The 25603-nt window shown below is 42.3% G+C and overlaps 1 protein-coding gene and 1 pseudogene across 4 annotated transcripts; one reads left to right on the top strand and one right to left on the bottom strand.

Moving 5' to 3' along the window:
* On the bottom strand, positions 1-25386 carry ANXA7 (annexin A7). 4 transcript variants are annotated; one of them, XM_006090255.3, is made up of 14 exons: positions 25107-25386; positions 18577-18631; positions 16388-16592; positions 15249-15347; positions 14614-14678; positions 13850-13915; positions 8972-9074; positions 8668-8762; positions 6757-6870; positions 6352-6522; positions 4018-4188; positions 3864-3939; positions 2422-2534; positions 1-427 (listed from the first exon to the last, which is right to left on the bottom strand). In XM_006090255.3, the coding sequence occupies exons 2-14, from the start codon at positions 18628-18630 to the stop codon at positions 305-307; spliced, it is 1455 nt and encodes a 484-aa protein (XP_006090317.1). In that variant the 5' UTR covers position 18631; positions 25107-25386; the 3' UTR covers positions 1-304. The 4 variants fall into 4 exon arrangements, 3 of the variants coding, with proteins under 3 accessions (XP_006090317.1, XP_014312618.1, XP_023610874.1); XM_014457132.2 differs by lacking the exon at positions 25107-25386 and adding an exon at positions 18720-18869; XR_002829666.1 differs by lacking the exon at positions 25107-25386 and having other exon boundaries at positions 2422-2529.
* LOC106697431 lies at positions 19019-20006 on the top strand (annotated as a pseudogene).
* Positions 25387-25603: the final 217 nt, after the last annotated feature.

The raw sequence follows: 25603 nt of genomic DNA, 5'->3' as shown, positions 1-25603 counted from the left end.
TTAGAGATTGTTGTGATTTTTATTCAATTTGGTATTCTGATTAGAATAAGTGCAGTGAGAAAAGTATACTTTACAAACAGTCCATTAAATCTACATTATGATTATGGCTTTACATTGATTGTATAGAGAGAAAAATAACATTGGAATTAAGGCAATCACCGCATGTGCAAACCAAGCACAAGCCTGACACAGTCTTTAATAAAACGTTCTTTTGGTTACATGATGGTTGACATCGCTGCATGCAGGTCAGCACTGCTTTGCAAGATAAGCTTTGAACAGCTTCATTCATTTAAAAAAATCCCCCCTACTGGCCCACGATGGCGAGCAGCAGCTTTCGGTAATCTCCGCTCGTGTCACTGGCAATCATTGTGCCCAGGGTCTTCTGATACATCTGGCAGAACATCTGCTTTATTTGTACAAGATCAATCTGCGTGCAAGAGATGATATTTTTAATGTTAGAAAAAAGCTGTCAAGGCATTTGTTAGAATTATTTTTTTTTAAATATATTTTATTGATTTTTTACAGAGAGGAAGGGAGAGAGATAGAGAGTCAGAAACATCGATGGGAGAGAAACATCGATCAGCTGCCTCCTGCACATCTCCCACTGGGGATGTGCGCGCAACCCAGGTACATGCCCTTGACCGGAATCGAACCTGGGACCTTTCAGTCCGCAGGCCGACGCTCTATCCACTGAGCCAAACCGGTTTCGGCTAGAATTATCTTTTGACAGTGAAAAGATCCTAATTAGAATCAAAGCGGAGGGAAAATAACACCAAGTGACTGACACTTTATGGTCAGCAACTACCCAATAAGGTCTGGTTCGCGGTTCTGTAAAAACATCGGATAAGGATGGTACGAGTCTCCTCTATTATTCCAAAAGTGTTAGTCATTTAAAACCCATTTGATAATCAAATCGCTATTATAAAAAAACACAGAAAATGACAAGTGTGGGCAAGGACGTGAAGTTGGAACCCTGGTGGATTGCTAGCAGGGCTGTAAAATGGGCAATCACTGTGGAAAATGGTACGGTGATTCCTTAAAACAGTAACAAAATATAACTGCCAGATGATACAGCAATTCCACTTCTGGGTATACACACAAAAATGAAAAGCAGGGACTCAAAATATATGGACCCGTGCTCAGAGCGGCATCGTTCACAACAGCCAAAAGGTGGGAGCAACCTGAGTGTCCACTGACAGACGGAAGGATAAACGAAAGGTGGGATATACAGACAGTAAATATTCAGTCCTAAAAGGGAAGGAAATTCTGACACAAGATACAACATGGATGAACCCTGAAGACATTATCCTGAGTGAAAACAACAGTCACAACAGGACAAATGCAGGATATTCCCACTTATTTAAGGTACCTAGGGGTAATCAATTATGGGGACAGAAAACAGAATGGTGGTTGCCAGGGGTTGTGGAGAAAGAATGGTGAATTATTGTTTAACGAGTGGGGAATTTCAGGTGAAAAAATTCTGGTGGTGGTGGCTGCACAACAATGTGAATGTACTTAATGCCACTGAACTGTATTAAAAAACAATGGTTAAAATGGTTAAGTTTTACATTATGTATATTTTATTGCAACTAAAAAAAATAGCTTGCATAGAAAATTTAGGTCTATGAAGAGCTTTTATAAAACACCCTATCAGGCCTGGCCGGTGTGGCTCAGAGTTTGAGCTTCGACTCATGAACCAGGAGGTAAGGGTTCCATTCCTGGTCAGGGCACATGCCTGGGTTGCAGGCTCAATCCCCAGTAGGGGGTGTGCAAGAGGCAGCCAATTGATGATTCTTTCTCATCATTGATGTTTCCATCTCTCTCCCTCTTCCTCTCTCTGAAATCAATTAAAAAAAAAAAAAGATAAAACACCCTATTCTGGTTGTCCTTTTAAAAATAATTTACCTTTTTTAGTATAATTTAGTTGTATATGTATGTTTTCTTTCAATAATAAGTACCCAATAAATATTTAAAAATCAAAGAAAACATTTGAAGCTATATTTAGGTAAAGAGACAAAGATAAATTTTTTGTTTATCTAAAGGTATGCTAAATTTCAGGAATTTTTCATAACCAATAAAATTAAATGGGTCTTTTAGACAATTTTTTACATAAGCAAAATGAACACCAAAAACCATCTTCCAACTTGCCTTAAACTAGTAACCTAGTCCCTCCAGACCTTCTCAGGCGGGAACACCTCTTGGCTCTGCTGCTGCCCCAGGTACAGGACAGCGGTCCGTTTCACTAAAGCAAGCCTCTCTCATGGATGAGGAAAGGGACCAACTACCACTGCTTCACACAAGGCAGTGACAAAGACAGCTTTCCCTTAACATCATTCCTGAGGGACTGACAACCAGCGGAGGAACTTTTAAGAAATCAACGTTCAAAATGAACTGAGATCAGACAAGCAGAGAAAGGCTCACCTCGCTCCGAGTGACCACGATCCTGACCAGGGTGGAGTCGTCGGTGCCGGCACCTTTCATGGAGTAGTACAGCCTCTCAGCGAAGAAGGCCTGGCGGTTCAGGGCGCACTGCACTGCAAGGCAGAGACGCTTCAGAAACGCGCCCGCGCTCCGGGCTCCCCGCTCCCCTCTCGCCTGCCCGGGGTCCTTCCCCATGCCATCCTCTCAGAAACCCGAGGCTGAAAATATTCTCCCCTGGATTTGTATCACCTTTCTTTCTAGATGCACCAGACAAGCTACTTTCAATTCTAAAAGACTCCCCCAGGCCCCCCCCAAACCCATTTCCTCTCCACAGACGCAACAGCTTAGAGTCTTTGTATTTTTTCCCCTCACAATGAGAAGATATATAGCAACTCTGCCTTAGCAGTATCTCACTTAAAAGCAACGATGGATTCTGAATTCTAGGAGTCAAATATAACATTTTCCCAGAGAAGGATATGAGATACAAATAATATAAAAGAGAAAACACAGATTTGAGCCAAGATTTCAGAATAATAAGAAATCTGCCCTGGCCAGTGTGGCTCTGTGGTAAAAAATCTAACAGGCTTTTCTTAGTAAAATTAACTTAGCCAAGTCTCTTCCTGCAGATGGTAGAGAATGGTTCGTTAATAATTTAGCTACAATACTATAATATTATTTGTAAGACATTCACTTGCTAATACCAATGTGTTACTAACACTCTCTTTAGTCCTATATTCTCCATGAGAATAACAGTTCCAGTTCATTAGGCTGAATATCAGACACCAGGGATTTGGTATTTAATTCCCAAAGGGAAAAGAGTCTCCTTGGGCTGAGTACTTGAGAAGTGGTTTTTTGTTTGTTTGTTTGTGTGTTTTTTTTTTTTTGGGGGGAGCCTCAAAAATGATGCTTTGTGTAGTGGCGCTCATAGTTGCATAGTGCTTTCCCAGTCGCCTTAATGGAAATGTTACAATCTATCATATATATATATATATTTTTATTGACTGATTTTTAGAGAGAGAAAGGAAGGGAAAGGTGAGGGGGAGGAGGAGGGAAAGGGAGAGAGAAAGGAGGAGGAAGGGATGGAGAAAGAGAGAGTTGTTGTTCCCTTATTGATGCCTTCATTGGCTGATTCTTATATGTGCCCTGGCTGGGGACTGAACTCACAACCTTGACTTATCAGGACGACGCTCTAACCAACTGAGCTATCTGGCCAGGGCTACCAGATATTCTTGCATAGTTCTCAAGAAGGGCATACAGAATAAACATCAAATAATTCTGAAACAACCCTAATTGATCCTGCCATCAACCATTCACAGACTGGCTCGGCATTTGCTTAAGCAGATTCCCGGGAGGCTGTATTATCACTACTTAATAGGAACAAAAAATACTCAAAAGCTCACTCATTTGTAAGCAAAATAAAGGAAAACACAAAAGTATCTTACAGATGGCCTTCAAACCACTTTCAACGCTTCCGGAAAACTCGCGGGCAACACTGCTTAACAAATCTCGATTAGACACCTGCAGACAAAACGTATCGGGTTAAAATATTTCCACACCTTAAGACAGAAGCCAGGTCTGCAAAATAAAGGCTCATACCCTGGAATAAGCCTCCATGGTAGCTCTCAGCTGAGGAAAGCTTCTTGTGGCAAGAATCATGTTAAAGCAAGATTCGTCCGTCCCCAGCTTCCCCTCGCCAGCCTGATAGAGACGCTGAGCATCCTCCTGGGCCATCTGGTGGTTAACATTCTGGTTCTCATCACGGTTTCCCTGCAAAAGAAGGCAGTACAAGTTCTATTAAAAATGTTCTTTCCAATCTCGTCATTTATGAAAGATTAATGCCTAACCCTGGCTGGTGGCTCAGTTAGTTGGAGCGTCATCCTGTACACCAAAAGGTGAAGGGTTCAATTCCTAGTCAGGGCACATTCCCTGGTTGGGGTATGAGCCCTGATTGGGGGGGTGTGTGGGAAGCAGCTGATCAGTATTTATTTCTCACATTAAGTTTCTCTCTCTCTCTCTCTCTCAAATCAATTTTAAAAAGTTTTAAATAAAAAGATTAATGCATCGAGTTTGTCATGCATAGTTTTCATTTCCAAAGGAACTACTTGTGTAACTAGTGTAACTAGTACTTTATTGCACTGCCGACTTTGAATTTTAGAGTATGTGATCATGATTTAATGAGATTATGTTAAAATGAGAAATTTTCAGATCTAAATTAAACCAGAAAAGGTTTCCATAAAAAATCATATACACATACATATGATTTATACACATATACACACACACCACACAAACATACACAAATCTCTACTCGGAGATATAAACTACCACTTAAATGAAGATGTTACTATTCTCCTTAGCAAGGATTTAAGATCAATATGCATTATACTTAACTCCACCCTGTATTCATTAATGCAACCTAAAGGTAGGGAGCACTTGCTCTGTGCCAGCCCATATTCTCCAGAGAAACAAACCGATGGGATGTGCCACATGGTAGGAAAAGGTCTCTGCCTCAAGGAATTTAAGGGAGGGAACATATAATATGGAGGCTTCATCAACTTCCTTTCCTTTCCAAGTGTAATCTTAATACGTAAGTATTTATTACGAATGTATAAATAAAGATGATGCATGAACTGTTTAGAAGAAGGTATCAATAACTCAAGTTCTGCTAGACTGTGCCGATTTGTATACCAAACTCTCCCCTAGGGTAGGAGGGAGGAAGGAGAGGGAGGGCGGGCGGGAGGAAGGAAGCTGTGAGCCTGAGCAAGGGTAAAGCTTAGATGGGCAGCTGGTTTCACTCCAAAACAGAAACACAAGGGAAAGGCTGTCCTCTAGAGTCTCGGTGTCTGAGGAACGACATGGAGAGGGCTCCCTGAGGTGAGACACTGTCTTCCGAAGAACCCTGGGCACAGGGACATGTAGGAGCATATATTCCAAGTGGACATCTGACTACAGCACCGGAGGGGGTGCTCAGGGACACTCCTCCCTTCTGCCTTTAGACTCAAACACACGCGCGGGCCGGTTTCCTGGGAAGCCGTCCCTCTGCTTACGCCCTGGAAGAGGTCCCTCTGCTTTACACACCGGCTGGGCCTGGAACCCAGCAGAGACGCTCCACACCTCATATAAAGTGTACACCATTTTTCAGTGTTAAATCCGTTCCTGTGTGTTTTCTTCTCGTTCTTTCTAAATGCCAACCTCCTCCCCTGCTCCATTACTCTGTTGTAGGTAAATTCCGTTTCCTCTCATCCGCCTGTGTTCTTTTCTCACTTCCACGCCCGCTCACTCTGGCTCACTGCTTTTCCTGCAACTACCTCCCTTGCTCTGAAGAGCCTCTCTACTTCTAGACCCCTCAGGGCTGTCCAACCTTGTGCACTGGCAGGAGAGCCAGTAACTGCTGATACTGAATCAGCATGCTAGTCTTTTGCACCATCTTGCTCAAATAAACCCTCACTGTCTCGTTCTAAGCGTGTTTATAATGTCATTCCAAATACCCTATTTGGAGAATTTTCTGTCCCCTCTCCAGCACATCTGGGGAATCAGAAGAAGGAAGGTGCCAATCACAATAGTTCTGTGAATCCTGAAGCACTTTTCTGCATTTCTGGCTCTCCCCACACAGTTCTTGCCCTACAGCACTTCCATGGCATTCCTGCATATCCGTAGTTAATGGTAGAACTTAATGGGCTAAGCTCAAAAGTACAGATTCATCCCATCCCAAGACACAAATTGATTTCTGATTCCTTTCAAAAGCCAGAGCTACAGAAATAAATCTCAATAGTGACTACAGAGAAATTTGTATACTGGGTTCTGTGCTGTCCCTCTTAAAGGCGGCAGGATTCCAAGGGCTCAATATTCAAAGGCATGCAGGATGCTCACTGGCAAAGGCAGCAAAGAATGTTCCCTCCACCCTCACACAAACATCCACACTGTACTCACCTGGCACATGGATACAAGCAAACGTTCAAAATGCCCTGATGTATCTGACCTAATGTCCTTCTCAAGGTCTCGCCCAAATTCCGACTGATAACATCGGACAATTTCTTGAATTTCCCGATTAGTTCTTGTGCATAAAATTTCAATCAATACACGTTCCTGAGTTCCTGCTCCCTATGTGAAATAATGAAAGGAAGAATTACACAAAAGAAAAACAAAATCTCCGTAAGTTATTAAATCTTACTGTTCCATCAAATATTTCTCTGGCCTCCAGATCTAAAAAGCTCTATATAGTCAGAGATAGGAAAGAATGTATGATTTAGTTGTCACTATGAATACAGACCTGCCACAATTGGGGGGGGGGGTGTTAAATTAGATAAAACATTCAAAGTAAATGACATATAGTACCTTCATTGCATTCCGTAAACTCCAGGCATCATAATATGTGCTTGGCATGAACAGGGCAAGGATCAGTTCTTCCATATTTCCACTTAACTCTGACTTGAGATCTTTGATTAAATCCTGTTTAATTACAAGTATAAACTAAGTATATGTGCTCTCCAAATTTTGTTATTTACATTTGTAAAGAAAAATATAGAAAATGGAATTGTTTTATGAAAACCTAAATTTCAAATCTGAATATTATACAATAATAAATAAGTAAATATATACATTTAAAGTTTGTTATACTCAAGTAGATGTATTTTATTCATTCTATCAATAAAAACTTAAATTCTTACTGTAGTTCCATCACTATACCAGGTACAAAAACAAGAAATACACGAAACAAAGAACAATTCAAATGAACAAAATGATGAACAGGTATTTATTAGTATAAGATAATTGTTCTTGTTCTATGAGGAAGTAGAAATCCTCATCATGGTGTTCTTATTTGAAAAATAAGATAAACATCTAAAAAGAGATACTAGTATAAGGCAGCCGATACTCCAGCACCAGATGAGTAGGTAGTACAGAAATAAATAACAGAAAAAGTTAAAGTGAGCTACAGGATGCAAAGAAAGCTTTTAGTCCAGATCTTGAAGAGGACATAAAAATTAGCAGGCAAAGAGGAAGAAGAAAGGTATTTCAGGCAAGAAGGAAAAACAAACATGGAATAAAAAAATGGGACTGTGCCAGTGGTAGCTGTCACTCAATGGCACAGAGGGAAAAAAAAAATGAGCAGGCAAAGAGGAAGAAGAAAGGTATTTCAGGCAAGAAGGAAAAACAAACATGGAATAGAAAAATGGTTTCCCGCCTTGGCTATGCATTAAAATCAGTGAAATTTTTCTTAAAAACAAACAAATAAAAATTGATGTTGAGAAAAATACTCAGAGATTCTGCATGTGGTGTTTTTTTTGTTTCTGTTGTTTTAATTTTTATCAGAGTTATTTGAGCCAAACTGTCGGCTCGCCAGGGAGCAAGGTCTCAAATGCTCCTCTGCACGTGTTTTTAAGTTCTAAAGGAGATTATGATGATGAGCTAAAGCTGAGAATCACTAATTCAGGGGCAAGAATGACCAAAGCGAGTTCGGTGGGACAATAAGACAACCAATTCTGTTAGAGGGGAACATTTTCACAGGTGAGTAAAGCGAAGTTATAACTATATGCTTGGAATATTACCTTGAAGACTAAGCTAGAGAATGCTGGATTTGATTCTGCGTGCTGCAGGAGCCACTGGAAACGTGTATGCAGGAAAGTGGCACGGACGAGGCAACAACAGGCAGTATGGACTATGATGACAAAAGAGGCTACAGGAGAGAACGTTTAGCAATGAGGGAAACTGCGCAGAGTAGCTAACTGAAGCCAAATCCTGGAGTTGTTTGCCGTGCAGAAAAAGGAAAAAAGGTCTTCTAGGCCAAGAGAACAACGTATACTAAGCACAGAAGTATACAAGGTCATGGTGTGGGCAGAGAATGGCAAGAAGTTCCATGCAATCGTAAATAGAGGATATGTGTAGAGGGAGGGAAAGGAGTGGAAGATGATGCCAAGGACCAAGAATAAGCAGGGGCTCTGTAAGAAGCCCGGGAGTCCCACTCTACAGAGAGGATGGAGAACCACGCTACTGATGACGACTGTGGTCATAATCTACCTTCTACGGGACATCTACCACACACCAGACCTACTATGAGGTGTGATAACATGGCCAAGGGCTATTCTAGAATTAAAAAGCCTTTTAAGAGAAAAAAACGAATACACTACTCCCGGGGCCTCGGGAACGGAGCTGTTTTGTTCATCAGTAACAGTAAGACAATAGTGTGCAACCTGACATGGACGCAGGGTCTACAGGTCACTGTTCACGCTCACTTAAGAAAAAAATTACCTTTCCATACATGGTCTTAAAAGCTGCTTTAATTTTTTGCCTTTGATCATTGGACCGGGTGGACACGACATCCACAATTGCCTGTTCGTCTGTCCCTGAAAGAACCAAACATGTTTAAGTAAGAATAAGTGCACTGGACGTTCCTTGAGGGAATCGCTTAAATGTTTATAAGGTAACTGGTGCCTGATTAAACGGAGGAATGTGCCCACGGGCTGACACACAGACTTGGTTTATGACAGAAAGCTTATTTTTACTTGAATCACTTAAACTTATTATAAATAAGACAAAAATCCATTTTCCTTACCAAAACCCTTCATTGCTTTACGAAGAATTTCTGCATCTCTCATAGGATCGAAGTTGGCGGCTGGTCGAATTGTTCCTTGAGTTCCCTGAGTCATGGCGGCAGGCTGAGAACAGAGGCATAACATCCAAGTCCGTTACTGGGGCAATTATTTCACAAGATGTACATATACCAAATCATCATGCTGTGCACCTAAAACTAATACGGTTATATGTCAATTACATCTCAATAAAACTGGGGGGGAAAGGATACGAAAAAAATGTTCACCTTCAATTAAAAAAAAAAATTAAAAATAAAAATCGAGGAACATTTGAAATCTTGCTCCCTGGCATATGTCCTCAGTTTGGCTCAAATAAACTCAGAAAAATTAAAAAATTAAAATCCAAGTCAGGATTTTCTGTTGGAAAGACAACTCAAGACTTCCCAGTCAAAACTCTTAGGCAAAGAGGCCAGTGTTGCGTTTCAGGCCAAGGGTATGAGCAATGGTTTCAGAGCTCACACTGGAACAGGCAGGAAAGACTTATCTCCCTCCTGCCAATAGACGGTCAGGTACCAAACTTTCGGGAGACTAGTAAAGCTGGCAAAATTAGTGACAATCTTCCTGTGCCTTGCATCCCACTTGGAATTCCTTGGGATACAGGATATGTTTAGAGGCAAGGAGAGGAGTGGAAGATGATGCGAAGGATCAAGAATAAGCAGGGGCTATATAATGTGTCCTTGAATCCCACAGTAAGGAAAAGATTGAGAACCATCAAATTGTACTTGGAATTCCTTCTTGGTAAAATAGGAAGAGAAAAAGAGATGATCCCTGGATAGTGTGAGATGAGTAGCAGTGTTTGATTTAAAGACAAGAATATAACAATGGCTTTAGTAAAACAGAACATGAGTAGCCCAATGAGGTTTTGAATAAGCAATATAATTTGGTTAATATCTCTTGAGTTCCTCTAAGAGCCCTGATTATTAGACATGAAATAAAACATCGCATATTAAGAAAAGCACAAAAGGCAGCAGCTTCCTCTAGCCTGCCCACTCTCTCTCTCTCTCTCTAGAGTGTACTTTTTTTTTCTTTTGGTTTAGTGCTTAGGCTAGAAGTTTATTATCCGAGAGTATACTTTCGCTTTTTGCTTTAATAAACCTTGCCACTATTAAACGTCTCCTAAAAAAGGCACAAATGAAAGTGATGATTAGAGATTCCAGGAGGTACAATATTCTTCATAGATTTTATAAGGAAATAAACCAGAAAGCAAAGTAGATACTACATTTTTAAAATAGAAATCTATGAAGAAAATTTTAAAAATTACCAGATGACAATACCACAGTAATAATTGTTTCAGGCAAGAACCATCAATGGATGTTAAAATTAGTGGGTAAAAGTTTGATCAAAATCAATTATTACCAGTAAAAGAGTAAGTCAACAATAAGTGCCTACTGGTAGGATACAGTGGGAACACAACATCATTTCCGTGGTATTCTTGCCCAAATGGCATAACCTGAATTTAATCATGAGGAAATATCAGATAAACCCAAATTAAGGACTATGACACAAAATAACTAGTACTCTTTGAAAGTGTCAAGGTCATGAACACCAAAAACTAAAGATTGTTTCATATTAAAGGAAATTTAAAAGACATGACAATAAATGCAGTATTTCATCCTGGATTTGAATCTGAACCAGAAAAGGGCACTGCAGGGGCAATGAGTGAAATGGTTGGATAATAGTCTCGTATCAATGTAATTTCTTGATTTTGATCATTGTATTATTTTTATGTAAGAAATTAACATTTGAAGAATCTGAGTCTAAAGGGTTTACAGGAATTCTATGTATATTTTTTGCAATTTTTTTAAGTGTAAAATTACTTCAAAATTAAAAGTAAAAAAAATTAAAAGTGCAAAACTATGAAACAATTCAATAGTTTTCCTTTTTTAAAAATATATTTTTATTGATTACGGAGAGGAAGGGAGAGGGAGAGAGAGATAGAAACATCGAACCTAGACCCTTTAGTCCAGAGGCTGTCACTCTATCTACTGAGGGCATCAATAGTTTTCTTAAAATATTCATACCAGAGCTTAAGAATAGAATGGCTTGGCTAGAGTGGCTCAGTGGTTGAACATCGACCTATGAACCAGGAGGTCCCAGTTCGATTCCCAGTCAGGACACATGCCTGGGATTCGGGTTCAATCCCCAAGTGGGAGGCATGCAGGAGGCAGCTAGTCAATGATTCTCTCTCATCACTGATGTTTCTATCTCCCTCTCCCTTCCTCTCTGAAATCAATAAAAAATATTTTTCTTTAAAAAAGAAGAATGGAATGAAACAGATGATAGCCTACCACATTTTTTAAATTCAATTTTAATAATATATTTTATTTAACCCAATAAGTTGTTTATTAAATTTTGTTTATTAAATAATTTTGTTTATTCTCTAAAATATCATTTAAACATGCAACTGGCATAATTTCAAATACAAAATGATTCCATTGCTCTTTAGGTAACAGGAGCTGTGTTTATTAGACTCATACCCATCAAATACAGTAATGTGCCAGCACCTGTGGGGGCAAAGTCAATGGGATGAAGGGGACCAAGCCATCATTCAACAAACATTTGCGGTCAATAATTCCTCCCACTCATTCACACTCTTACAGCAACATTTTCTCCTACCAATAAGCTTTACCAACCAATCCTTCACTGGTTTCTAAGCCAGGAATGTTAAGTAGAAAACTAACAAGAACTGTTTGTATAGTGGTTTTAGGAAAAAACTAAAATTATTTTACTTGTTGAGAATATCCAAGTATAAATTTTTTTTCAACATATTGCCTTTACATGAGTCTTTAATGCATCAGGAAACTAAGGAAATTTCCTGTGATGTAATCACTGTCACTAACATCCTAAGTAGGGAAGAAGCCTTTGTTTATAATATACTGGACGAGATAGTGAAACTAACCCTCGTCAATTACTGTTTAATTATTCTCATATTCCGTCATCTCATTCTTTCTTAAAAAAAACAACAAAAACTATTCCACTTTGCATCTCTAGGAAAAACTGTTTTTGTTTATTCTTTGTTGAAAGTCTAATTTGAAGTGAATCTTCAAGAATACTCTCCTCCTTTAGGCATTATACTAAGTTCAAAGAAATCAGGGTCCATGCTGTTGAGGTTAAAACTCTAAGGGGCGATTTCTCAGCACAGCAAAGTCTACACTATCTGCCACCAAAAGTTCCAACCTTTGATACCCATTTGATTTCAATCTCCCTGCTGAAAAACTACCATAAACTTACTACTGGGTTCATCAAAAGAGGTTGCCTGACCCAACTGCCCAAATAAGACAGAAACTTTCTTTACATCTACACACACACACACACACACACCCCTCTACCGGAAGATTCTCAGTGGCAGGGAAGTCACCCCTCACAAGGTAACCTATTCCACTCCCACCTAAAAGCTCTTCCAAAACATACCACTCTGTTAAGTCCATCTATTAGTTTTAGCTCTACCTTAAGATGGTAATTGTTACACAAAGTAAGTTGCATGTGTATGTTTTACTTTTAGTGCTTTATGTTTAAAAATCTTTTCTATTTCAGTCATAAAATGACGTCTCTAAAATTATATGCATACTTCAACTAAAATTTAAAAATTCTCATACGAATTATCAAAAATACCTAAAGACTTATGACTCACAACTGCAACAATGAAAAAAGGACTGAAAACAACCTACTACGTGCTTTGGAGGAATGTCATTTGCTCTATCAGCAAAGTAGCACTGTGTGACGGGAGAACCACTGGTCTGAGAGTCAGAACAGCGAGGATCTGGTCTCAGCTTTGTCTTTCACTAGCTGTGTGGTGTGGCCCTGGACAAGTTTCTTAATCCATCTGGAACTAAAATTCCTCAAATCAGGAAAGTAAGCCAGAAAATGGCTAAGGTATTTTTCTTCTAATACTGTTATCAATCCCTCTCCCACCTAAGCCTTAAAAAGGCTTGAAAATACTAATCTTTATGAAAAGACAGGATAAAAATAAATAAGCAAATTGCCTTGGCCAGGTGGCTCAGTTGGTTGGAGCATCATCCTGTACACCAAAGGTGGGGATTTGATTCCCAGTCAGGCACGTACCCAGGCTAGGGGTTCCATCTCAGGTCGGGGCACATACAAGAGGCAGCCTATCGATGTTTCCACCACGCCCCCCTCTCTCCTCCCCATCTTCTTCCCTCCCTCCACCTCCCTCTCCTTCTTTCTCTCTCTAAAATCAATAAACAGCCCTAGCTGGTTTGGCTCAGTGGATACAGTATTCTCGGCCTGCAGACCAAAGGATGCCGGATTCGATTCCAGTTAAGGGCACATACCTTGGTTGCAGGCTCCTCCCCAACCCAGGCCCTGGTTGGGGTGCGTGCAGGAGGCAACCAACCCATGTGTTTCTCTCTCTCTTTCCCTCTCTCTTCCACTCTCCCTAAAATATCAATGGAAAAATACCCTCAGGTGAGGATTAACAAAAAAATAAAAAACAAAATAAAATCAATGAACACATCCTTTGGCAAGAATAAATAAATAAAAGAAAGCATAAAAGCACACTGCTTATGTTCCTGGTAACTTGCAAAAGATATAAAGAATTAAGATTGCAATTAAAGAATAAAAATGTTAAAACAAGGAGCTATACAGAGATGAGGCAAAGATTTGACATACAGGAGACTTTTTGGGGCTATTGAGAAATCAATTCAACAATTAATTGGTTACCATGTTTAAAGCGCTGCCAAGCACTACAGGGACATAAAGGTAAACCAGAATACAGTTGAGCCCCAGGAAGTGGTGAGAGACAAATACACAAGAAATCAGAAACAAATGAAGGCATATGTAGGGAAACTAGAAATTAGTGAACATCAGAAAACCTTACTCACTTCACTGCTATTATCCAAAGAAACAGGAGAGAAAACAGGATAGGAAGGAAAGGATTCGGTAGTGATCTGAAAGAAGAGTGGAGCGTTATAAAGGTAAAAATGGAAGACAAAACCACACTATATGAAACAGTGCCAGAAACACCAGTCACCCAAGCTGATATTTATAACTGCCAGTGGAGGAAGAGAAAAAAGAACTAAAACCCATGCTAAGAGCCCAAGCGAATCTCCATGAAAAAATTGTAAGTATTAGCACCTGTGAGAAGGGACCTAGGTTTGTCTTATCCAAGTCTTCAGGCTACTACTCACAGCAGATAAACCAAAGAGAGCACCGAGTCTATCAGAAGCAAAGTTTAAAGTCTTAGGTGATGTTATAGAACAGCGACTTTCAACCTTTTCATCTCATGGCACACACAAACTGATTACTAAAATTCTGCAGCACACCAAAAAACGTACTATCTTTTTTGCTGATCTGACAAAAAAAAAAGGTATAATTTTTATTCATTCACACTGGGTGGCTATGGTTGTGTTGGCTGTTGTCGTTTTTTTTATTTGACAATCTAAGGGAAAAGAGGTCAGTGTCCCTGACTAAAGAGTCTGATACTGCATGTTTTAAAAATTCTTGTGGCTCCTGCCCCGGTTGAAAATCGCTGTTATGGACCATCTCATCCGCTTCCTGGAAACCTCTAATGTGGCCAAGGAGTGGTGCTCTTCTTTGGCATTAGTCAGTTATCCCGACGAAACTTAAAAGGCAGGAGCAACAATACCTGAGAAGAGTAAGGAGCTTGACCTCCAGGATACTGAGAAGGCATCTGTCCTCCGGGGTAGCCACCTACACGGTTAAAAACATCCAGAAAAACAGGTTTTATATGGCTTAATTTTTCAAAACAGCATTGGTTATTCTGAATTATGTAAATATATAAGAACATTCACATGTTATCCACTAGGATAATTTTTTAGTATAACTTACTAAATCTAAAACAAACTAGGTCATAAGAGCCTTTTAAAATATTCCATGTCCTACATCATATCCTCACAAACACACTTTTCTTTACAACACTTGAGTCAGATTAAATCCTGATTCCATCTGGAGAGGATGTGAGGACACAGTTCCGGGGGTGGTTTCATGTGTGGTACGGGAGTGAGCAGAGAAGTTCCACAAGGTTCTACTTTTTTGGCTTCGGGACATTCTTTTTTTAATTGAAAAAGTGGGTCTTATTTCAATCTTACTAATTATATTTTTCCACCAAATTAATACATTTCATGAAACCATGTACTTAAATTTATTTACAAAGGTACTTAACATAAATGTTTGTTGACAAACAGAAACTTAGCTCTCTCAATGGCAACTGAAAAATTCACACTATCACGCTGGTGCTGTCGCTGCACAGCAGGTACGTACCAGGCAGGGGGCCCTGTGCCGGGACGCCTCCAAAAGGCTGTGTGTAGCCAGGGAAGCCTGCTCCACCTGGTGGGGCGCCAAACCCTTGGCCTGGAGGAACTAGAGAAAAGAATCAACTCTAGCGACAGTTCTCATGACTAAAGAGAAAACTTTAGAAAAATATCTACTATTAACAGTGAAAAAAAAAAAAGGTGCTATTAATGCTTCTGGTCCCTTTTGGTCTAATTCAATTTCTCACCAACTCCTTCCCCATTAAAAAATAAACTTAAAATTTTACTTCGTTCATTTGCCTTAGTAAATTACCGTATAAAAATGCTAAGTTACGCCCTGACCGGTTTGGCTCAGTGGATAGAGCGTCGGCCTGCGGACTCAAGGGTCCCGGGTTCGATTCCGTTCAGGGGCATGTACCTTGGTTGCGGGCACATCCCCAGTGGGGAGTGTGCAGGAGGCAGCTGATCGATGTTTCTCTCTCATCAGTGTTTCTAACTCTCTATCCCTCTCCCTTCCTCTCTGTAAAAAATCAATAAAATATATTTTTTAAAAAATGCTAAGTTACTTTTTTTCCCTCTGGACAAAGCTATTCTAAAGATTACAATCATGCTAACTGAAATGCCTTAATCTGCCCTGGCTGGTGTGGCTCCGTTGATTGAAGCATCATCCCATGCACCGAAAGGTTGCCGGTTCGATGCCCGGTCAGGGCACATACCTAGGTTGTGGGTTCGATCCCATCCCTGGAAAGGGCACAACAGGAGGCAACAGATCGATGTTTCTCTTATACATCAATGTCTCTCTCTCTCCCCTTCTCTAAAAATCAGTAAAAACGTATCCTCCGGTGAGGATTAGGGGGGAAAAAAGCCTTAATAACTTCTAAGATTATAAATAATCAAACTGTTATATATTGGTCTTTTATTACCATGAGATTTCTTCCAATTTCTTTCCCAATTTTTGAGCTTGCTCCCAGTTGCTAGGCCCCCTGAGAACCTTTACCTTTTATGCTGTGTCCTTGCTGTCTAAGGCAGAAAGTAGGCCAAGAGCTATTCTGACCTCATATAAAACAAGCAGGAATGAGGAGGATCAAGGGGAGAAGGAAACAGTGCTGTAGCAACCAAACCACCTCGATGCCTCGACCCATCACTCACCTCCTGGGTAGGATGGAGCCCCTCCTGGCTGTGGGGCGCCAGGGTAGGTCCCGGGGGCTGGATAGCCGCCGGGAGCAGGGTAGCCTCCAGCTCCCGGGTAGCCACTGCCTGGCGCCGCTGGGTAGGCACCTCCTCCCATGGGAGGAAAGCCACCAGGATAAGGATACTGCCCGGGAGGGGGAAACGATGACTCCTGGCCCGCCGGCTGCAAAACCAGAAAATATGTTCAAATGAATGTGACCACAGAGAAATACGACCCACCTAAAAAAGGGAACAAACGGCTGTAACTGTTAAGGTCTAGCTTGTTCTTTTACATATTAAAAGCCCCATTAGAAGTCTTGGTATCTTATGCTAGTTTATGAATATCCTATATTTTTCAGGACACTTGTCTCTCAGAACTCAGTTAAATTTCATTCTACCGTTGTAGGGGTGTCTGTTTCTCTATTTGGGAGTAAGAACCAGGCTCTTTCCAAACCCTCAGGAACAAGTCACAAAGCTCATTAGTTCCTTCAATTTCCTAGCACCTAGAAATATGAGAAAGATCCACCTCTCCACCCTAAAGTAAGAAATTCCTCGTTCGCCTGCAACACACTTGGACCTGTTACACAACAGAAAAATAAAGGTGACCTAAGTCACATGTGGGTTCAGAACAGACAACGTCTAAGTGAGGCAGAGACTGTCGGTGTTCACTCAACTTCCTCCCCTGGCCACAAAGCTAGGCTACATTTCCCAGACCTCCCTGCAGTTCAATAGGACCGTATGACTGAATACCGGTGAATGAATGCAGGCAGTAATATACACCACTTCCAGCCTGGCCCCTAAAAACCTACTCTCTTTCCTCCTCTCTCTTTTCCTTCATCTGCAGCTGAAGCAGAGGGTCCAAGTGGAGGACTCCAAGGTGCTAGAGCAGGGGTCCTCAAACTTTTTAAACAGGGAGCCAGTTCACTGTCCCTCAGACCGTTGGAGGGCCGGACTATAGTTTAAAAAAAAACTATGAACAAATTCCTATGCACACTGCACATATCTTATTTTGAAGTAAAAAAACAAAACGGAAACAAATACAATATTTGTATTTGCATGTGGCCCTCGGGCCGTAGTTTGAGGACCCCTGTGCTTGAGGGTGACAGAGCCAATACGTGGAAGGAGCCTGGGAACCTGAAGACCACCTGGAACAAAGCCTTCTCCCCGCCCCCTCACCCCCACGGACTTCCAGGAGCCTGAAGGAAGAAATGAGCTCTTCTGTCCAGTCATTGGGGTGGCTGAGTTGTCTGTTTCAGCAATTACCCTACACTGACGAAAATGATTGCCAGAGTGCAGTGTAGTACACAGGCATCTGGAAACATAGTCGTAATTCTCATCTCTCCTGTGATAAATCCAGCTATATGTTCACTTTACATAAGGACACACACATTATCATTAATCTGCAGGCCCCTCTTTCTACTCTCTGTCAGAAACAAGCCCTGCATTCTTATGAGCATAAAACTGAAATGCATGATTCTCACTTAGGCCTCAGCTGTAAGTTTAGTCCTCAGAGTACAGACATCAACCAGGCAGAACTTGACAGCACATTGATAACATGTACTCCAAACACTAGTCTCAGGACTACAAATCAAGGACCCTCTAATCCACTGCAATCTGTTATCTCTGAGTCAAGACCTTCCTAGTTATTTTAAACCTTCTAACACAAAGGTTAAAAAACAGTGACTCAAAAAACAACAACAAACCAAACGGTGACTCATGGGATGAATTTAGCTTACACACATTTGATTGACTCATACAGCATTTAACATTTAAAGAAAGTAATTCCCCCGTAGAGAGCCAAGTGTGAAAGGCCACCACATTGGGGGGGGGGGGGGGGGGATGGAGCCAAATGGGAATAAAAAAAAAATTATTTTCCCAATTTTTTAAATTGGGGCAATTTCAACAAAATCTAGATTGCTTGTTTTACCTGAAGAAATGCAGGGCCTGGCATCACCTGGCCTGCCTTCCCGCATGGCCATATCAGACTGAGGCCGAGAGCTGCTGGCTTTCCACAGGGCATGCAGATGCTCTGTTCCCCCACAGCACCCACCTGCACTCGGACTGATGAGCCCTGCTCTGGCCTATCTGTCAGCTCGGTCAAGGGCTAGTCCTACACAGCACCTGCTCCAGGGTATAAGCTATTTTAGTATTTAAGTGGCAATACTTACAGGATATCCAGGGAAAGGCGGGTAGCCGGTGGGGGGATAGCCTGGATAGGACATTCTGTAACAATAAAAAAAGTCCTCTGTAATTTCTTATACAAGTTACGGTCTTTGTATATACTGTCATAGGATCTTATTAAAAAATACACCTTCTTTCAAGAGTCTGGCTGGCATTCAAATGCGGGTATTGGGGTTGGTAAAAGCAAAGCTGATAACATGTTTCTTCATCTCATCATTGGTGCCCATGGAGCCAGGATAGCAGAGCAAGCGTTCCAACACCATTCTCCTCATACCATACAATTCTTGTCGTACCTCAATACTACCAGTACATTTATCAACTATTTTCTTTTAAGCCAATTAATTTTTCACTTAAAACTACTTTAAAAGTTGCTTTACATTACTTCCATACATGGAAAACGTGAAATAGTCTTCTTGCCACAAAGAGGAGGTCACATGCCCCCGCCCAGCCCACCCCCTCGGTGGGAGCCTGTGCGCGCGGCTGGGCGCCAATGGCGGGCGCCTCCGCCTCCCCCAGCCTCGCGGGGACCCGGGGGCAGCTTCGGGGTGATGGGCCAGAAGCCGCTCTCCTCCTCCTTCTCCCCGAACCCCGCCAGGAAGCCACGTGCGCGCAGCCCCGAGCCGGCCGACTGAGAGCGGGGACGCAGCGCGGAGCCCGCCGAGAAGGCCCGGGCGGAGCAGGAGGAGCCCGGCACACCCACCGCCCCGTCCCGCGGAGCCCCAGCAGTCGGTCCGCATCCGGAACAACAAGGCCGCCGACCTGCTGAGACTCGCGGCTCGAAACCTGCCGGTGGGTTTCGGTGCGAGTTGGAAGCAGCACCTCGCGGCGGATTCGGAAGCCGTGTTTTATGAAGCTAATGGGAGTTGTTGCAGAAGAAAGAAGACATCACACTGTGTATCCACCCACAGCGTCTTCACATGCACCCGAATGTGCTGCACAGGAGCCGTGCAGGTGTCACCCTGGGCCGGGATCCACGTCATGGACCCAACCAAGCTCATGGCTGCTCCTCCTCCGCCCGGCGTGGAAGACATTCAGGAAGCGCCGTCCACAGACAAGGGCAGTGCTGTGCATCCTGGCCGTGGAGAGGGACCTGGGCGGGCCAGGCAAGGTGTTCTAACAACGCTGTCCTCGCGGTGCCGGCGATCAGGCCAGGTCTCATAGGGAGAAGGGCTGGGCGCAGCTCCCCGAGGCGGGTGTGTCCTGGCTAAATCAGAACTCGAGTGGCCTCGTCTTCATGCTCCGGGGCTCTTATGGGCAGAAGGGCAGTGCCATCCACAGGAAGCACCACATCCTGCAGACCGCCCACCCCTGCCCACTGTCCGGGTACAGAGGGTTCTCTGGGGGCAGACATTTCTCTAAAACCAACGAGCTGCTGCCAAAGTCTGGCAAGGAGCCCATCAACTGGAAGGATCTGTGACCCTGAAAAGGGGGGCGGGGTCCTCCGGGCAGTTTCTAGAAGCTGCTGTTGAAGTATTTGTCTGTGACGAAGCTGAACTGAGAACATAATTGCCCTAGTGATCCTTAAGCACGATGCACACCAGGGTGAGCGTTTCAGTCAAGGGGCCATGCACCTGGCTGCCCAGGAGCGGCAGCGTTATCGGTTATCCGGCAGAGACCCTGCCCTGTGCCCACGTGTCTGTCTCAGGAACTTGCCTTTGGCTTAGAAGACACATCAAAGTTTTGGGAAAGGAGAGGAGGTCAAATTCCTTTCTGGACTCTCCTCCCCTCTGTTTCCTTTATGGTTGAAGATGGGGAGATAAGCACCTTTTTAGTATCTAAGTCAGCTGCTGCTCCCTTTTACCTGTAGGTTCAACGTTAGGTTGGTTATAAGGTGTCGGGTGTTTTTATATAAAGGACCCCTTGGCACATGGGCCAGGTCCACTGCCCTTGATCCTTTAGAGCCCCCAGGCCCCTCCTGGAAGGAAATGGGATTTTTGTTGGCCAGAAATTAGGGGTCAGTTTCCTGATCGTAGCAGAGGAGAAAATTCCTCAGGAACAATCCCTGCTGTGAGCCTTCGGACTGGCAGAGGCCAGGAGAGAAGTGGGCCAGACCTTGTTTATATTGTTCTCCAGGTGTTTCTAGGAATAAGCAGTGGAAGTTGAACAAGAGGAGAAAGGGTTTTGTTTTGTTTTGTTTTGTTTTTTTAAGAAGGGAAATGGTTTTCTCCCATGTATATCTTGAACTGAGAGAAAAGGCAGCATAGTGCTAAATGCTGGTTTTTTTTCTGGACTGAAATCACTTTGGGATACCATTTTCTGCAACACGGGGGAATTTCACTCTTTTAAAAAATACTTATATGCTCGGCCAACGAGGCTCGGTGGTTGAGGGTCGACCTATGAACCAGGAGGTCACAGTTCAATTTCTATGTGGATGTTTTGTATTTTTTTAATCCTTTGTTTAAGAGACCATCTTTATTAGGGCTTAACCTCCATCCTAGGTCCTGTTAGAGATGCTGTTAGCTGGGCTCAAAGTTAAACCTGCAACAGTTTGGTAATAAAAGTTTGTTGAAGTTTTAAAAAAAGAGAGAGAGAAGATAACACTGAGATGAATATATAAATATTAAAATACCTCCCACATGCCACAGAAATCCTCTTATGTAGTGATATAACCACATTCTGGGAAACAATATTATAATGGCTAAGAGTTAACATATAGTCATAGATACCTGGATTAAACCCTACCTTTACTTTTATAAACTTCAGATTTTGGAAAATTTCAAACTTATTAAAAAATAAAAGTAACATATAAGAAACCCCACAGCCCTGGCCAGTTTTGCTCAGTGGATAGAGCATTGGCCTACAGACTGAAGGGTCCCAGGTTCGAGTCCCGGTCAGGGCACATGTCCGGATTGCAGGCTCCATCCCCAGTAGGGGACATGCGGGAGGCAGCCAATCAATGATTCTCTCTCATCATTGATGTTTCTATCTCTCTCTCCCTCTCCCTTCCTCTCTGAAATCAATAAAAATATTTTCTTTTTTTTTAAATGAGGATAGTGTATGGAGCCTCTGGGACAACTTTAAGCATACCAACGTTCACAACATGTAGTGCTGGAAGGAAAAGAGAGAGAGCCCGACTGGTGTGGCTCAGTGGTTGAGTGTCAACCTATGAACAGGAGGTCACTGTTCAATCCTGTCAGGGCACATGCGGGCTTAATCCCACATGGGGCGTGGGAGAGGAGTGCGAGAGGCAGCCTATCAATGGTTCTCTCATCATTAATGTTTCTGTCTCTCTCTCCTTCTCCATTCCTCTCTGAAATCAATTTTTTAAAAAAAGAAATTGAAAACCTATTTGAAAAAATGACAGAAAACTTCCCTAACTTGGTGAAGGAAGTACACATACTAGTACAAGTCCAGGAAGTGTGCCCTAACCGGTTTGGCTCAGTGGCTAGAGCGTCGGCCTGCAGACTGAAGGGTCCTGGGTTCGATTCCGGTCAAAGGCATGTACCTTGGTTGCAGGCACATCCCCAGTGGGCGGTGTGCAGGAGGCAGCGGGTCAATGTTTCTCTCTCATTGATGTTTCTAACTCTCTATCCCTCTCCCTTCCTCTCTGTAAAAAATCAGTAATTTTTTTTTTTTAAAAAAAAGGTTGACCTTGTCAGTGAAGATAAAAAAAGATAGAAGCTAGTTAGGAGGTTTTTGTGTGCAATTAAATACTCATTCCCCACCAGATCACTCTTAATATCCCATATCTGTCAATAGTACCACTACTTAAATTACCTATTACTCCAATATAATAAGTAACCCAATACTATTTTTCTCTTCTTTGAAATGCCTCTCCTATTCTTTCAGTCATTTCTATTCTCACGGCCATATCCTTAGACCAGGTTTTCATTGCTTGATGCCTATTTTACTAAAATTACTTCATTTATTTCCTTGTTTATACTCTCACACTTCCAGTTTTCCTGGGCACCATCACTAGGTGAACTTTCCTAAAATGCTGCTCTTTCAGCGTATTACTTTTCAGGTCAAAACTCCTCAATGACTACTGCTGGAGTATCGAATGAAATTCATTAGCCTGACAGTCAGATCTCCTTACTACTGGTTCCAATTTATCTATTCAATTTATCTTTACCAACACCTAACTCCCAGTGCGAAATCTCTACCAGCTGAACCATTCTCAGCACGTCTCTGCACAAACCACTGTTATCTTTAGCTGACCTGGCCTCAAGCCTGAGTTCACTCACCTCCTCACTCATCCAGCTCAAATCTTCTCTCCCTTCTTTGAACAATGTACTAGATAAAACAGTACTTCTTTAACTTTAATATATATGTGAGTCCCTTTGGGAATCTTGTTAAAATGCAGACTCTGATTCAGTAGTTTTGAGATGGAGCCTGAGATTCTGCATTTATAACTAAGCTTCCAGATGCTGCTGCTGCTGGTCTGAGTCATATTTTGGTACTTGAAGATTGACATTTCCAGATCTACCATCTAATTTGCTAATTTTTTCAATATGTGTTTTGGCTCTTCTCCCCAGTATGGCTGTAAAGGATTTGTATTATTTTTATATAAAGACCCCAAACAAATCAAAATCAAAATTTATAAAAAACCCACTATGTAATATGCACTCTCCTAGGTGCTGATAAAGATGGGGAGAAGATATCATGCCTTTTGAGTATACAATATAGGAAAATGAGGTAATAAATTTAAGTTATTAATAGTGTCTCATGACATAAGCACAGGATAGAAGCTAAAAACTTGCTAAATTTAGAATGAATGGACATATACTGAGTCAAATTTATCTATACAGTGGGGCCTTGACTTACGAGTGTCCTGACTAACGAGTTTTTCAAGATACGAGCCATCTCTTGGCCGATTTTTTGCTTTGAGTTGCAAGCTAAAATTCAGGTTACGAGCCAGCTTCAGATACCCCACCGCTAGTTGGCGCAGAAAACGTCACAGTGATTTGACATACAAGTAATTTGAGTTACAAGCTCTGTCACGGAACGAATTAAACTCGTAAGTCAAGGCCCCACTGTATAATAAAAGTCTAATATGCTAAGTATCCGTCCTATGTTCAACCAAAGCATAATATGCTAATGATATGCTAAGGATGCTCGACTGCTCGCTATGACGTGCACTGACCACCAGGGGGAGCACTGCTCAGCCAGACTGCTATGGGGAGCGGGCCTAAGCCGGCAGGCGGACATCCTCCAAGGGCTCCTGGACTATGAGAGGACACAGGCTGGGCTGAGGGACGCCCCCAAGTGCATGAATTTCGTGCACCAGGCCTCTAGTAAGTTAATAAAAAAGATAGTAAGATATTAAGAAAACTGATTCAGTTCTAAAATAGTTATTGATATACAAAGGCCTGGATGTAAAAACAGGAACAAACTAAAATGTTTTTTGGCTCTCTTCTTCTCTAAACCTGGGTGGTATAAGGAGCAAAGGGACAACAACATCTAACAACAGTCAGATAGACCATTTGAAAATAAGTTATGAAACACATACATAACATTTTTAAGGCAACAAGTAATTACCGTACCAAAGACTACAAAAAACAATTAAATTTTTAAATCCCAGGAATTGTTCCAGTGACAAAGTCCTATTTCTGCATTTCTTAAATTTTACCTTTAAAGGGCTAGAGGAATTATGTCAACAAGAGTTTAAAAACAGAATGAAAATAAAGACTATCTGCACATGAGAAAACATAATGCAATTTTTAAGAAAGTGAATCTGGTTACATTTTGAAAAATGTAATTACATAAAGAACTAGAACACAATTCCATTTCCAGAGATGTATCTTATAGAAATATCTGCACAAATACAACACATATATGTACAAGACTATTAATTACAGCACTATCTGTAATAGAAAAAAGTTAAAAACAATCTAAAAGTCCATCAGTAAGGGACAGGTTAAATAGATTATGGATAGCCATACAATGAAGTGTTATGCAGCTACTGAAAATGAGCAGCTCTTTTTTTTCTTATATATTAAATTATCTCTAAGTCCTATTAAGAGGGTGTTGAAAACAACATAGGTCATTTGCAACCAAATGTGGAAAAAAATACATTTACTTCCTTGAACATGTAGATAGAAAATATCCCGAGAGTCCCCTCAAGGAAGTACAAAACCAGTGGCTGCCTCCAGGAAGGAGAGCTAGGACATAATGTACCTTTAACTCTTTTGGAATTGGGCAAGTATCACCTATTCAAAAGGTACATTTCAAAAGCTTGTGTAAAAAAAAGCTTACACAAACCCCAGGGTGACTCAAGAAATTACTCAACTTTGCCCAAAGCATAGTAAGGCCATCCTGGTGAAGCAGAGCTTTTCTTTTTAAACATTCTCCCTGGGCAACTGCATTTAAAAGACTAGAAAATCATTCTTGGTTCTCCAAAACCATCTCCACCCAGTGAGTCAGCAGCGAAAAGGGGTGGGCCTCGCTATGGGAGTGTCCGATGGCCTGAAGCCCGGGAGCCCAAGAGGCAGCTGCTGGAAGTTTAGGAAACAAATAGGAAAAGGAGGAGTGAATGATACGATAATGGCCAAGAGCAGATACAATTTCCACAACCTGCCTCTTGGAAGGGCCATTTCCATCAGTCAGCAAGGGCCACGGGGTACCGGGCAGCAGGCACAGCTGGCTTCTGCGTGGACAGGCAGGCAGCCCCCGCGCAGAGAAAAGCGGCTTCCACTTGCCGCGGCCAGAAGGAACCCTGCTCCGCGCCTGCCCCGTCTCCAGCCGGCGGCACTCATGACACTCAGCACACGTAGCCGGGACCGATGGCTTTATCAGACCAGCTCCCTCTCGGCCGGCAGAGCCAGGGAGCTCACAGGCAGTGGGATGACTTCTCTCCACCCGCCACGCGCGGCGGACGCGGCCATTTCCCCCTGCGCGCAGCGCTCGCGGGGACGGGCTGGTGCGCACAGCACGCGCGGGCGGCGCCGCTCCGGCGCGGGGCGGGGTGGAAAACCCCCCCCTTCCCCGCAAGTTTTCAAACAACTGCCCCCCGGGGGCCGGGCCACCGGGGGGCGTCCGGTTTTCCCTTGGAGGCATAGCGCGTATTTTCCGGAG

Source organism: Myotis lucifugus, unplaced genomic scaffold, assembly GCF_000147115.1.
Source record: "Myotis lucifugus unplaced genomic scaffold, Myoluc2.0 scaffold_69, whole genome shotgun sequence".
NCBI lineage: Eukaryota > Metazoa > Chordata > Mammalia > Chiroptera > Vespertilionidae > Myotis > Myotis lucifugus.
The sequence above is the reverse complement of the archived record's forward strand: the minus strand, read 5'-3'. Positions and strand labels throughout refer to the sequence as shown.